The 15,964-nt window shown below is 39.1% G+C and overlaps 2 protein-coding genes across 2 annotated transcripts; both read left to right on the top strand.

Moving 5' to 3' along the window:
* Positions 1–501: 501 nt before the first annotated feature.
* LOC132301470 (putative disease resistance protein RGA4) lies at positions 502–7,776 on the top strand. The gene is made up of 2 exons (XM_059798720.1): positions 502–661; positions 6,818–7,776. The coding sequence occupies exons 1-2, from the start codon at positions 502–504 to the stop codon at positions 7,774–7,776; spliced, it is 1,119 nt and encodes a 372-aa protein (XP_059654703.1).
* Positions 7,777–7,791: 15 nt separating this feature from the next.
* Positions 7,792–14,944, top strand: LOC132301469 (putative disease resistance protein RGA4). The gene is made up of 10 exons (XM_059798719.1): positions 7,792–10,115; positions 10,243–10,320; positions 10,426–10,543; positions 11,252–11,428; positions 11,530–11,665; positions 12,258–12,753; positions 13,177–13,498; positions 13,977–14,073; positions 14,239–14,319; positions 14,560–14,944. Exon 1 carries the CDS (start codon positions 7,792–7,794, stop codon positions 10,105–10,107), a length of 2,316 nt encoding a protein of 771 aa, XP_059654702.1. The 3' UTR covers positions 10,108–10,115; positions 10,243–10,320; positions 10,426–10,543; positions 11,252–11,428; positions 11,530–11,665; positions 12,258–12,753; positions 13,177–13,498; positions 13,977–14,073; positions 14,239–14,319; positions 14,560–14,944.
* Positions 14,945–15,964: the final 1,020 nt, after the last annotated feature.

The following is a 15,964-nucleotide window of genomic DNA, read 5'->3' as shown; positions in this document are numbered from 1 at the left end:
GGTCTTAATGATCGAATGAGGCCGTTGATCACGGCACAGTTTATTAAAGTTTACTCTAAAGCAGTGGAAAGGGCTTTGATGCTGGAGGCTGACAATAGAGAGAAGGATGCAAAAAGAGAGCAATTGAAGCAAAAGAGGGGTGCAGGGCCATCCTCAGAGGGATCTTCTTGGAAAAGGAACAGGGGCAATCCATCTCAGTTTCAGGGGCAACAGTCTACAAGATCTGCTCCTACCACTCCTATGCCAGCTGGACCTGACAGGAGTGCAGTTGTTTGTTATCAGTGTCAGCAGCCCGGACATTACAAGTCCAGTTGTCCGATGAGATCGTCTTCAGTTTCGTCAGCTTCGAAGGCTTGTTATGGGTGTGGCCAGCAGGGTCACTTGATTCGTGATTGTCCAAGTTAGAGAGCAGGCACCATTAGTGGCAGAGGGTCACAGCAGAGGCCGTCACAATCGGCTACAGTTCAGTCAGGTTTCAGACTACCACCACCACAGCCTACTATGTCTTCACAGGGTTCACGATCAGTTAGAAGGGATACTCCTACTATGTCAATGCAGCAGTCAGGTGTTCAGGTTAGCAGTCCTCAGGCACAGGTACCACAGGGACGTGTTTTTGCACTAGCACAGACCTATGCATCTTCTGGACCGTCAGTTCTTCGAGGTATATTTCCAGTGTTTGGTTGTTGGGCTCGTGTTTTGTTTGACTCTGGTGCATCTCATTCTTTCATTTCATCATCATTTACACTTACATCGGGGTTAGAGGTTAGTTTCATGGATCGGGCATTATGTGTTGATACTCCAGTTGGGGTTTCAGTGTCATTGAGCCGAGTTGTGCGGGATTGCTCCATTGTGATAGCCGGGCGGACCTTTGTGTTTGACCTTATCCTCCTGGAGATGACTAGCTTTGATGTCATTCTCGGGATGGATTGGTTGGCTTCATTTCATGCCACGATCGACTGTTACAGAGGAAGGGTTACAGTTTGCACTCCCGAGGGAGACTGTTTCTTTTTCGTGGGAGATCGGAGTGATTCCCATATTTCATCATTTTATGGAGTTCGTGGACGAAGTCATAGTGATTATTTCTTAGCTAGTCTTCTAGCCGAAGAAGATGATGTCGTGGGAGAAGTTTATCCGGCGATTGTTTGTGACTTCTTGGATGTTTTTCCAAAAGATTTGACAGAGTTGCCTCCACACCGAGAAGTGGAGTTCACTATTGATTTGATGCATGGTACTGCGTCAATTTCTATGGCACCGTATCATATGGCACCAGTTGAATTGGAAGAATTGAAGAGGCAGCTTGATGATTTAAGGATGAAAGGTTTCATCCGACCGAGTGTGTCACCGTGGGGCGCACCGGTCTTGTTTGCTAAGAAGAAAGATGGTTCATTGAGGTTGTGCATTGATTATCGGAAGTTGAATCATGACACCATCAAGAACAAGTATCCTTTGCCAAGGATAGATGATTTATTTGATCAGTTGAGGGGAGCCAGTTATTTCTCGAAGATTGACTTGAGGTCTGGCTATTATCAGTTGCGGGTTAGGGACGAGGATATCTCGAAGACAGCATTCCGTACACAGTATGGACACTATGAGTTCCTTGTTATGCCTTTTGGCTTGACCAATGCGCCAGCGGCATTCATGGACTTGATGAACCGCGTCTTTCACGATTACTTGGACCAATTTGTGGTAGTTTTCGTGGATGACATTCTTGTGTACTCACGGACTCGGGAAGATCACGAGGTCCATTTGAGTATTGTTTTACAGATTTTGCGGGAGCACCGATTGTATGCCAAATACCAGAAATGTGAGTTTTGGCTACAGGAGGTGAAGTTTTTGGGGCATGTTGTTTCAGAAGGTGGAGTATCAGTTGATCCATCAAAGGTTGAAGCAGTTTTGACTTGGGAGCGACCCAAGAATGTGTTTGAGATCCGCAGTTTCCTTGGTTTAGCGGGTTACTATCAGAGATTTATGAAGGATTTCTCCCGTTTGGCAGCTCCTATGACCCGTTTGACCCAGAAAGGGGTCAAGTTTGTCTGGAATGAAGCCTGTGATTCATCTTTTCAGGAGTTGAAGACAAGATTGACTACAGCTCCAGTGTTGGTGATACCTGAGCGTGGCTTGGGTTATGTGATCTATTGTGATGCTTCACGTGACGGGTTGGGATGTGTGTTGATGCAGGATGGTAGAGTAGTGGCTTATGGGTCTTGACAGTTGAAGACTCATGAGCTTACCTACCCTACTCATGATCTGGAGTTAGCGGCAGTTGTGTTTGCCTTGAAGTGTTGGAGACACTATTTGTATGGTGAGAGATTCGAGGTATTTTCAGATCACAAAAGTCTCAAGTACCTTTTCTCCCAAAAGGACTTGAACAACAGACAGAGGCGATGGGTCGAATTCTTAGAGGACTACAATTTTGACTTGCAGTATCATCCGGGCAAGGCGAATGTGGTAGCGGATGCCTTAAGCCGAAAATCTTGTGGAACTTTGGCCAGTTTAGCTATTCGGAAGTGGAAGATGCTTGAAGATCTGGCAGAGATGGGATTACAGTGTTGTGATGATGATGCTTGCAGTGAGTCGGCATTCTTATTTAGTCTTGTGGCTCAGCCTACTCTTGTTGTACGAGTGATTGAGTCACAGAGACAGGACCCGGACTTAGATGCCATCCACGCTTTGATCTCTAGTGGTGAGACAGTGAAAGATTGGGCCTTGCATGCAGATGGGGGTCTACGGTTCAGGGGTTTGTTAATGGTTCCTACGGTTTGTCGTGAGGACGTCTTACGGGAGTTTCATACTTCCCATTTTGCAGTTCATCCAGGTGGTACCAAGATGTATCATAATTTAAGACGTTAGTATTGGTAGAACGGGATGAAGAAAGATGTTGCACAGTTTGTGGCTAGATGCCTTACCTGTCAGCAGGTGAAGGCCGAGCATCAGAGGCCAGCTGGTTTGTTGCAACCATTACCTGTAGCACAATGGAAATAGGAGCATATTGCTATGGATTTTGTGACAAGTTTTCCAAGGTCACGGAGGGGCAATGAGGCCGTATGGGTCATCATTGACAGATTGACTAAGACGGCTCACTTTTTGCCTATTAAGGCAACAGATGATGCAGAGAAGCTTGGTGTTCTTTATGTGAAGGAGATTGTAAGGTTGCATGGAGTTCCTGTAACCATTGTGTCAGATAGGGATGCTAAGTTCACTTCGAAGTTCTGGGAAGGACTTCAAGTAGCGTTTGGTTCAGCGTTGCATCTTAGTACGGCATTCTATCCACAAACGGACGGTCAGTCGGAGCGTACTATCCAGATTTTGGAGGATATGCTTCGGGCATGTGTGCTTGACTTGGGTGGTAGTTAGGAGGATCACCTTCCACTTATTGAGTTTGCCTACAACAACAGTTATCAAGCGAGTATCCAGATGGCTCTATTTGAGGCGTTGTATGGTAGACCTTGTAGGTCTCCTGTTTGTTGGACTGAGGTAGGTGAGACAGCCGCCTTAGGACCCGACATTGTACTCGAGACTACTAAGAAGATTAAGTTGATAAGACAGAGGTTACTTACAGCTCAGAGATGACAGAAGAGCTATGCGGATAAGCGGAGACGACCGTTATCCTTTGAGGTGGGAGACCACGTTTTTCTACGGGTTTCTCCACGGAAGGGATTGATGAGATTCGGAAAAAGTGGCAAGTTGTCGCCACAATTTATTAGACCGTTTAAGATTTTGGACCGAGTAGGAGAGGTTGCCTACAGGCTTGCTTTACCACCACAGTTGGATAGGGTCCACAATGTTTTCCATGTATCGATGTTACGGAAGTACGAACCGGATCCATCTCACATTTTGAGTTGGGTAGATGTGGATATTGATGAGGATGTTTCCTACGAAGAAGGACCAGTTCAGATTCTTGACACACAACAGAAGGTGTTGAGGAACAAGACGATACCAATGGTGAAAGTCCTTTGGAGACACCACGGAGTCGAGGAAGCTACTTGGGAGCTCGAACAGGAGGTTCGGTCCAAGTACCCAGCGTTGTTTTCTTCCTCAGGTATGTCTTGATTTCGAGGACGAAATCCTTATAAGTTGGGGAGAGTGTAATGTTTGTGCCTTTATATATATATGTCTGTGTGTGCGGTGTGTATTAAAAAAAAAAAAAAGAGAAAAGAAATATAAAAAAAAGTGGGACCCACAAATGTTAAGACCACGTTTTTTTCACTATAATCTCATTTTCTCTCTCTCGCATCCATTTCTCTATTTGTCTCTCGGCTCCTTCTCTTTTTTTCTTTTTTCTTTTTTTCACTTCAAGCTTTAACCCTTGATTACTCTCTCAATCCTTGCTGGATATAGGTGCCGTTTGAGGCAAAACGACGAGCACGACGAGCCCTACGTGCCAGTATCAGAAATTCCAGCTTTTGGTCCTCTTTGGGAGCTCGAATTTGAGGACCCATTTTCTAGGGTTTTGGTGCAATCTTGAGGTAAGGACATCTTAAGCCATGGAATCTTGTTCCATATTGAATCATGCTCTTCTAATTGTGTTACAGCATGTTTGATTGCTTTGATTCTTGTTTAAACTGAGATATTTGAGAATATGCCATGTTATGTGAATATGTGTTACTTGATTGAATGGATAGCATGTTTATATAGTGAGTTTCTATCATGATTATTATTCTACAAGCATGCTATAATGTTATATGAAATGGTTCTTGTTGTAGAGTGTTAAATTCCCATTTATCATTGTATTGACATCATGTAAGATACATACATTTTATTGGGTTGCATAGGAAGGGATGTTGGTGTTTGAAAAGAAAAATGGGAATTTTGGGTGATGTGTTTGGAAAAAAATTGGTTTTGATAAACCCGGTCGCTGCGGGGTTACCAACGGGCCGGAAGTTAATATAGCCTAGAGGGGACTAGGGAGTCGCCCTAGCGTAGTTGAGCTAGCTGGGCCCCATAATGATGCCGCGGGGTTACCAAGGGTCAGGGACACTAGCCAATCCTCCTCTCGTGTCGCAGCGGGGTTACCAAAGGGCGGGCTGTATTAACGTTTGAAAGTGATGTTTTTGAGAATGAGAATGGGGAGTGTCATTGACATGCATTGCATTTCATTTCATTGCATTGCATTGTTTATACTTGGAATTGACTTGTATGTTGTATTTGATCCCCTATGTTGTATGATCCCTATCTCCCATTGGCCTATGCTTTGATTAGATTCACTAGGACACAAGAATTGTGTCTTAAGTGTCTCTGCTGAGCTATATGCTCACCCCTATATCTATATATTTTTTTTCAGGTCTTGAAAAAGAACCGGTGGACGACAATTCACCCCAACTTTGAAAGTTGCTAGAGGAGCATTTTCCTTGTTATCTTGTAATAGACTACTCCTTTGTTCATCCCTCATTTTTGTAAAATTCCAAAGGTGTAATGATGTAAATTTCTTTTGAAGAACCATGATCATGTAATACACTTATGATACTTGATGACATATGGGATGCGAACTTGATGATATGTAATTTGTTGATGAATGGAAGGATAATCCTAGCTTGAAGCATTGTCTAGATTAGTAGGTTGTATCATTATCTTTTGTTGCCGTGAATTCGGAAATTAGTTGCATGACAGGTTAAATATGCATTTAAACAGGTTGCGGTAGGTCCATTTTTAGGGGAGGTTATGCCGAATTTTTTTTAAAAAAAAATATTCTTGGCATCAGTTTTGGGATCGTTACATAAATTTGTGCCAATATAAGAGAGGGCAATTGAGAGAGATTGAGAGAGAATTCTCCTTGTAATTCATCTTTTTCATAGTGAATTTGTTCGGTGTGCTCCATGGATGTAGCCCTAAGATTTGGGTGCACCATGTATATCTTGTGTTCTTGCGTGTGATTTTTTTTTCTTTGTGATTGCTTGATTATTCCTCAAACAATATGCATTTTTATTTTATATTTTCGCCACGACAATTGGAATCAAATTCGGTTGACTGTGTGGTGTAACTCTAACACCTAGAAGCATTGTTGCTCAGCAAAGTTACAAATTGATTGATCAACTGTAAAGTTGTTATCCATTGAGTCCACCATAGATGTTATATTATTATAATATAGTTGAGATTGATCAACAATTGTATAGTTTTTAGGGAAAATTACATATAAATGGAGTCAAAGTTCCATATTTACTTGGAGGCTGAGTCAAAGTTCCATATTTCTCTAAAATTGATTGCTGAGGTGGCACATGGTTTTTTACTGTTTAGAAATTGTGGTGCCTAAAATACCCTTCCGCGAAGGTACTACTTTTTCTTCGAAGGTACTACTTTTTTGAACTGAATGTACTACTTTTTGGCGTCCAGGTACCATGTTTTTTAAACACCCGCGAAGGTACTACTTTTTCTCCGAAGGTACTACTTTTTTGAACTGAAGGTATTACTTTTTTGAACTGAAGGTACTACTTTTTTATTAGGGAAGGGCATTTTAGGCACCACAATTTTCTAAACAGTAAAAAATCATGTGCCACCTCAGCAATCCATTTTAGAGAAATATGAAACTTTGACTCAGTCTTTAAGTAAATATAGAACTTTGACTCCATTTATATGTAATTTTTCCTAGTTTTTATCCATTAATATGAATTTAGTAGGATCGATATTTTCGACTCTAGTATTTTATATATATATATATATTTTATTGATGAGAAACTAAGTGTGTTTTTTTTTTAAAATTTATTTGTTTTATTTATTGTTTTGAATTGTTTGCTTCCATCATCACTTGATTGTAGACAGCACTTGTCCAACAGCTTCACAAAGAAACTATTGATCATCTCTCACATTCTGAAAAAAATGGCAGGATCATTTCTATTGGAAACTGTAATTGATGTCTTGAACAAATTGGGCTCGATGGCTGTTCAAGAGATCGGACAGGCGTGGGGCGTGAAGGATGAACTTGACAAACTCAAAAACCCGATTTCTGTATTCACAGCAGTACTTGCTGATGCAGAGGAGAAGGAAGTAACCAACCATGTAGTAGCAGACTGGCTCGAAAAGCTCAACGATGCGGTTTATGATGCTGAACACTTGCTCGAAGTTATGACTCAGAACAAAAGGCCAAGTTCGTCGGTACGTAATTTATTCTCAATCTCAAACCCGCTTCTTGCTCGTAATAAGATGACTAGTGAGATTAAGGCCATTAGGGGGAGACTAGATGCAATTGCAGAATTTAGTGACAGATTTCAACTGTTTGAACAACCAATAGAAATGGGAGTTGAGAATCGGAGGGTCATTATGGAGACTCACTCTTTTGTTGCTGCAAACAATGTTATTGGGAGGGATGGTGATAAAATGGCAATTATACAACTGTTGTTAGACAGTAACATTGAAGAGAATGTGTCGGTGGTTGCAATTGTTGGGATTGGGAGAGTAGGAAAGACCACACTAGCACAGTTAGTATTCAATGATGAAAGGATCACCAAATATTTTGACCTTAAGATGTGGGTGTGTGTCTCTGACCCCTTTGATGTGAATCTCATTGCACAAAAAATGATAGGTTCTGAAGCAGGAGAAGTCCTTGAGGAGGGGGAAGAATTGCGGAATCACTTGAGGACAAAAATTAATGGAAACAAATATTTACTTGTGTTAGAACATATGTGGAATGAGGATCATGAAAATTGGTTGGAACTTAGTTCTCTGTTGATGGGTGGTTCAAGGGGAAGTAAGATTTTACTAACAAGCCATTTTGAATTAGTTGCAAATGTTGCAGGTACAAATTCACCATATTTTTTAGAAGGCTTGTCTGAGGAGGAATCATGATCTTTATTTAAGCGAATGGCATTCGAACAAATGGAAGAGTATCGCCATACATCTAAAGTAGAAATTGGGAAGGAAATTGTAGAGAAATGTAAGGGAGTTCCTCTTGCCATAAGGGCTATAGGAAGCCTACTATACTCTAAAGATACAATTGATGAATGGTTGTTTTTCAAAAATAACGATTTGTTGAAAATAGCTGAATCTGAAAACATTATTCTGCCAGTACTAAAGTTAGGTTATGATCACCTTCCTTCGAGTTTGAAGAGATGCTTTGCATTTTGTTCCCTATATTGGAAAGATGATGAAATTTATAAGAATGAATTAATTCAAATGTGGATTGCACATGGATTCATCCGGTCAGTGTATGAAGACCAACAATTGGAGGATGCAAGTGATTTGTATTTTATGGATTTATTGAAGAGGTCATTTTTTCATGATGTCAAAACAGATGAAGTGGGTGAAATAATTAGATGCAAAATGCATGATCTTCTTCACGACGTTGCACAATCGGTGGCAAGGCATGAGATCTCCACTTTGAACAATGCAGAAAGTAATTCAAATGCAGAAAGTGTTACCAAAAGAACTCGGCATGTGTCATTTCGTTACCGTGTAGATTCATCATTGGAAACTCCAATCCGCTTGAGAGCTAACAACTTACTAACACTTATTTTGAAGAATCAAGATCGAAGAGAAACATCTTTTGAAAATATTGTTTCAACTTTTAAAAGTTTACATGTGTTAGATTTGAGCCACTTGGGGATAAAGACTGTGCCAAACAACATAGGCGAGCTGATACATTTAAGGTATATTGATCTTAGTGATACTCTTGTCGAGACTCTCCCAAATTCTGTAACCAAGTTGCAAAATTTGTGTACTCTAAAACTCAATAGCTGTCATGGTCTTGAAGAATTGCCAAGAGAGATTAAAAAATTGGCTTGTCTTAGGCATCTTGAGCTTGATCAGTGTTATGCCTTGACTGGTATGCCGGGGGGATTGGGGCAGTTGATGTTTCTCTTCACATTAACGAGGTTTGTAGCGGACTCATGTAGCCGGTTGAGTGAATTGCAAAACCTAAACAATTTACATGGAAAGTTACGTATTGTACTTGGACGTAGGGACTCATGTAATCAGTGTTTAGAAGATGCAACAGCGGAGGGAATGAAGGGATCAAATTTCTTGGAGGCGAAACAATACCTTAAGACGCTGGCATTATGTTTCTCTAAGAATGATCATGATGATGATGAGTTATTGTTGGAATCCTTACGTCCACACCCAAATCTGAAGGAGCTGATAATATATTTCTATAGGGGAGTAAGTTTCCCAAGTTGGTTGATGGCTGGCTTATGCCTCCCGAATCTAGTCAGAATTGATATGGAGAGCTGTGACAGATGCATTCATCTTCCACTATTTGAGCATCTTCCTTCTCTCCAATTTCTTAGGATTCGTTGGATGCGATCCCTGGAGTACTTAGACAGCAGTAGTGGCAGTGGCAGTGGTGGTGAGGAGTCCCTCTCTTCGTCTTTACCCTCTTCTTCATCTTCATCCAGTGGAGGAGGAGGAGGAGCAGCAACGGCAGCAAGAAGAAGATCAGAACCAACGCCAACATTCTTCCCATTCCTGAAAGAACTCTCACTCTTGCAGTTGCATAATCTGAAGGGATTGTGGAGAAGCGAAGCAGTAGAGGAAGAAGCAACAACAGGTACCATTGCAAGCTTACCAGACCAACAACCGCCACCTCAACATTTGAAGAAGACAATGCCTTATTGTCTCCCATCATTTCCTTATCCTTCCAAATTAACCGTCAGAGATTGCCCTAATCTGAAATCGATGCCTATTCTGCCACCATATCTTGAAGAACTACATCTCCGTTATGTCAGCGAGGAGCTAGTAAAACGGCTGTTCATGATGACTGAGTCCCCAACCCCAACAATCTCCACCACGACAGATACAGTCTCAACCATGTCATCGTCCTCTTCATCTTCTTTGCTTCTTCATCTTTTCAATTTGAAGTCTCTATCTTTAGATTCATTTGTATCTCTTCCTGCGGGACTTCAACATCTTACCAATCTTCAAACTCTAAAGATTGAGTGGTGTGACAACTTGATGGCTTTACCGGAATGGACAGGCAACCTCGCATCACTTGAACGACTTGAATTTCACCACTGCCCCAAATTGACAACACTGCCCGATGGGATGCGTCAGCTCACTGCATTACAACAACTCACAATTACATCACCCAGCAATGTGCTATATGATAGATGCCAGAAAGAAACCGAGGAAGATTGGCCAAAGATTGCTCACATCCCAAAAGTTGATATTGAATTGTGGCAGTGAGAGACGAGGTATATCGACCCTTTATGATCTGAATTTGTTGAACACCATAAAACTCTATCTTATTATTCCCTCTTATTGTTCATTCTCTCTCTTTGTCTTAAGTTCAACTGATTTTATTTCTTTCTTATGGGACAGTCACACAAGACTGGGTGGATGAATCATTGCTAGAAACAGACAAGATTGCACATTTTATTCTACGAATTGCAACTACAAGTTAGTAATTATCCTCTCTTGTATTTCTTTCTTTCTTTCTTGAAGGATATGATACTACTGAAATTGTCCTCTACAAATCTTATTTTTCCTTTTTTACCTTCTCAGGAAATCTCGATTCTTCTTTTTGTGTTTGTGTTCTGGGGTAGCTTGATCAGCACATCGTTGGCTTAGTTTACAGTCGTCCTCTCTTTGTACTTCATATTCATATTGTTTAATCTCAGAGGTGAGACATCTTGCTAGATTAAATTATTTTATCACTTTTATAAACCAGCTTGTGAATTTTTTTTGCATTTTTCCTACCATGTAACATTGTAATTTATGACAAAATTTTCAATCCAACACAATGAAATAATGAACTATCATTCTCTTAATTCTTGGAAAAAAAAGTGTGCAAAATTTTGTAAGAGAAAGAAAAGGATTAGGATAATTTACTCGAGGCAGAAACACAATCACTTTCATTAAAATAATGTTTGCTCTAGTTTTCATGGTTATGAGAAATTTGCCGATAAGATATAATGAAACTTTATGCACTAACAAAAGCAGAATATGATATTGATTAGAAGAATTTCAAGATTATATTCTTGCCCTTTTACAAGCAATCAAAGTCTTTTTGCTTGATTGACCATAATAATAGTACTACTTGACATCAACCATGATGCAACAACCAAATGCAGGTCTTCTTTATTTCCTACTTAATTTCTTCCACTCCTAACTTACTAGATTTAGCTTCCAACATATATTTATAAAATGTCCATGATCTTGTAGCTACATTGAGCAATCCAAAGCTCAATGATCATCCAACTTTAATCACAATTCACATGAATCTTTAACGCAGGATTTTTTTTCCCTTGCTTGCTGAAAAATTTTAACTTGTTTTGTTTAAATTAAGGCCCTTCTTTCATATTATCAAGAAGTTTCTGAAAATTTACAGGAAGAAACAGAGGTGGAAGCAGCGAATTGGGCGATTATAAAATCCAGCAAGCATGAGCATCCGCAAAGTAATTGGCTAAGGCTACACAAGATTTTGTGTAATGGAGGTGAGTCGGGGGAAAGAATCTTATGCAGTTATTGTCTCTACTGGTACTCGCGATCAAGGCAAATGATTAAGGTTTTAAGACCTGATTCAGTTCATTATATATAAATACATATTATCTTCCATTTTCTGTTGCATTATGTTAAAACTTAAATCTCTTTCTTCCCATGTTGCAGGAAGAAAGCATTGGGATACTCGGTGCAGAATGCATATTCTATTCAGAGGGGTAATATAAGATGTGGACGTGTGTAACAGTGGAGACAAGCTATTACCAGGGCAATAGCAAACAAGTATAAGATTAGCAGATTACAGGTAAGACACTTTACCAATGAACAGATTGTTTTGAATTATTTGGGTTGTCTAGTGCATGAGCCCTTCCCCTTATGGGGATGAAATGATTGAAAAACGTGGTTCCCTCTTTGTGTGCTTATGGGAGTGATTTCCCTTGTTCTCAAGTTAAATTTTTATTACTCTCAGTGGTTTTGACAATATAAGATTGTTTGACCTTTCAATATATATATATATAAGTTTGTTTAGTGAGGAAGGTAATATGTTCTTTCAGCCCATCAGACAAAGGCTAGAGAAATGCATCCAAACCCAAGTATGGTGAGTCAAGAATGGGAATGGTGTTTTGTGGAGCTCGAATAAAAGAAACAAGCAACTTTTCCTGGTTTCTTTTATTCACATGGTGCACTCAAACTCTTGATTTTGCTATCCACGAACTACCTTCATTTTTCGCTTTCGTTTGACAATTTAAATGCACTTTCACAGGGCTCCAAGTTAGGTCATCAGCATTCGCATTCATGTTCCCTTGTTTTGTGCTATTGCAATCTATGGACAGGTTTTAGAATAAGTTTTTTAATGATGAAAAACTTAATGAATGATGCCCTATTTCACTTGATAGGCCAACACCATGTTGAGGAAAAGATTACAGCGATTGGCCTCCCATGAGATTGCAGTTGTGAACATGGATGTTTCAAGTATGAGACTTGAGAAACATGAGGCCCGATTTCCCAAGATCAAACGGTGTCCGGCTAAGGTTGTCTCAACAACTCTTTCAATCCTTTGTTCAAATGAGTGCCAATTCCATCAAAATTGGTGCAAGAAAAGAAAATTTCTTAGAACTCTGTCACAATCAATGCATGGGAAAAAGCTGTCTTTCCTCTTTACTGCAATGTATATGATGCATAAGTGAGTGCTAAGATACACAGAATGATATTGTTGATTTCCTATAATTATGGCTAGTAATCATATATATCTCTTATAGATGAAGTGTAATAGTTGCAAGGTCAATCTAGGTTACTGATGGATGGAAGTATGCCATTGGTGGTAGTGGTAAGGCGACCATCTATAGCGACGGGGACTACTTTGTGGCTCTGAAGAATCCTAATGCCAAACAGGTAAATATGTGTGTTTATACATATATATGTGAGTGAGATGTTCTCGTGACATCTTAATTAAGAGCAGAGCAGTATGAAATAATATAATCTCTGATAAGTACACTAAATTTTTTTTTTACAATTCTTGTTTCTTTTGGTACATAATATTTTTATTGGAGAGTTGTAATGTGTTTTTAATTAATATGATATGGGTGATATATATATATATATATATATAACTGCATATATTTCTGAAACGCTGTGATCTCTTAGCTACATTGAACAACCCAAAACTAGTTGATCATCCAACTTTCTATCACAATTCACATGGATCTTCAGCGCGTGATTTTATTTCCCTTGCCTGCTAGAAATTATTGACTTGTTCTGTTCGGATTAAGACCCTTATTTCATATTAATTAGCATGAAGCTTCTGCGAATTTACAGGAACACACAGAGGTGGAAGCAACCAATTGGACGATTACAAAACCAGCAAGCATGAGCTGATGAGCAGCCGCAAAGTAATTGGCCAAGGCTGTAGCGACGACCATTAGTAGACTAAACAAGATTCTTTTCGTGCTTATGTGAGTGACTTTCCTAGTTCTCATGCTAGATTTTTAATTCTCTCGGTGATTTTGACAATATAAATTTGTTTCGTGGGGGAGGCAATATGTTCTTCAGCCCATCAGACAAAGGCTTGAGAAATGCATTCGAACTTGAGTATGGTGAGTCAAGAACCGGAATGCTGTTTTGTGGCTCCAATCTTCACGTATGCTCTCAGCAACTTTTCCTTGTATCTTTTATTCACATGGTGCACTAAAACTTTTGCTGACGGTAACAATAATCCTTGAATTCCCGTCATTTTTTCACTGTCATTAGACAATTTTAGTGCTCTTTCACACGGTGTTCCATTAGTTAGGCAGTCAGCATTCGCATTCATGTTCCCTTGTTGTGTGCTAATGCAGACTGTGGACATTTTTTAAGAATAAGTTAGTTAATGATGAAACTCACTTGATGAATGATGCCCTATGTCCTCTTGAATACCCTGCATGACTTGATAGGTGAACACTACGTTATTAAGCAATGTCCATGATAGTTTTGGTCATCGATTTGTTCTCTATTGGCACTCACGATTAAGGCAAAGAATCTTCTATTATCAACGATAGTTTTGGTCGCTATACATTTTATCTTACATTTTTCTTCCTGCATTATATTAAGACTTTGATTTCTTTCGTCCCATGTTGCAGGAAGGAAGCATTGGCCTTCTCTGTGGAGCGGGAATATTCAATCCAGAGCTGTGAGCATAAGTTTAGTGGTGGAACGTATCAGATTAATTACTTAATTGTAAGACACTTTACCAATGAGTAGATTGTTTCGAATGTTGCTTTAATCTTCCCTTTGTGCGGGAAATGATTGAAGAACTTCGTGTCATCTTTATGTGCTTATGTGAGTGTTTTTCCTAGTTCTCAAGCTAGACTTCTAATATTCTGACTGGTTTGACGTTATAAGTTTGCTTGGCGGGGGAGGTAATTTGTTCTTTCCGCCAAACTGGCAGAGACTAGAGAAGTTTTGTGGCTCGAATCTTCGTAGGTATATGCTCAGCAACTTAAACTCTAGATTTTGCTAAGGGTAACAATAATCCTTAAATTGCATTCATTTTTCAACTGTCGTTTGACAATTTTAGTGCTCGTTCACATGGTGATCCATTAGTTAGGTCCTCAGCATCCGCATTCATTTTCCCTTGTTTTGTGCTGATGCAATCCATGGACAGTTTTTATAATGTGAATGCATCAACAGATTTTAACTTGTTTATTTCACCATCTGTCGCAGGAGATCATTCATACCACAACCAGATGAAACACTGGCATGTGTTGCTATGTGATAGAGAAGCGCATATTTAAGCTTACACTCCGAAATTATTGGAGAGAGGCAAATCAACCACGCTGCGTCTTCAAAATAATGAAACACCAGTATGATAGACAATCTGTAAATACTGTATTTGGTGTAAATATTTCTCACTATTGTTCACTGACGAACAAAATTCTGAGATAGAAAACAAATGAAGTGGAACAATTTTTTTTTTTTTTTTTTTTAACAGTTCTGTAATAGTCTTTTGAACTATGTCATGTTGTTATTGTAGGAATCACTCTGTATTTGATTACATGGACAATGACTTGGAAGAAGTTAAAATCAATGGTGCTTTGCATTTTATTAAGACCTTTCTTATTCTGCTAATGGATAGCATGTTTTTGATAGTTCATTTTCCTTTTCATAATGCTATGTTATGTTTGGCGGCACCAAATCGGTATCTTAAATTTGGAATTGAAGGAAGTTTAGTACAAATTTTGAACCAAACTTCTTTCAATCCCAAATTCAAAGCGCACATTTGGTTGTACTAAACTTCTTCAAATTCTAAATTCAAGGCACCGATTCGGTACTCCCAAAAATAACATTAATTCAATTCACTTTGCTCGATGCATGGTTCATTACGTTTATGATTATTCGATCTTCGGTACAATTAATCCTGGAAAACAATATGATTTTAAGCATTTTCCATCTTTAGGCGAACTAAATCTTGTTTCTTCAAATTACCCTCTAAAATAATTATTAAAAAGAGAAGGAGTATATCTTAGAAGTCCTGCAAATGTGTTTGTACAACTTCAAATTATTTTTTATTTTTTATTTGTCCCCTGCAAAAATCAAGCAAATTGTATATATGTGTAAAGTATTTAGAGAGTGCTTGGGCTAGATAATCCCATTGCCAAGTAGGAAAACAAAAGCAAAAGATCAAAGCCCTTATGGGCCAATACAACTAATGGCATAGTGGTCTCGAACATTGATAAAAAGAGCATAGCCCGTGTGTTTGGGTCCAGTAGCAATAAACAAGTAGAAATAAAAATGCTTTTGTTATAAAAAAAAAAAACAAACAAATTCCTTCAATTCTTTTGTTATAAATTAATTTTAGAGATAAATAAAATGTTTTGTGAAAATATTACATTCTATTTATTTATTTCGCAATGGTTAGTGTGGTTAGGGAGTTAGATGTTAAAGGGGAGGGAAAATGATGCTAGGGAGGGAAAATGATGCTAGTGAGTTTCGAACACAGGCTAAAGGTCACAAACAATACACGCCCTCCCGCTGAGTTACCATCCCACTGACAAATTCTATTTATTATACCAATTAGAATTTACAAATACTTGAGATAGAATCAGTAGTTGTAAATTAAGTGACCCGA

Source organism: Cornus florida, unplaced genomic scaffold, assembly GCF_030987335.1.
Source record: "Cornus florida cultivar Cherokee Brave unplaced genomic scaffold, ASM3098733v1 CherokeeBrave_3.0.0_Hap2_Chr03, whole genome shotgun sequence".
In the NCBI taxonomy this organism is placed as follows: Eukaryota; Viridiplantae; Streptophyta; class Magnoliopsida; order Cornales; family Cornaceae; genus Cornus; species Cornus florida.
The sequence above is the reverse complement of the archived record's forward strand: the minus strand, read 5'-3'. Positions and strand labels throughout refer to the sequence as shown.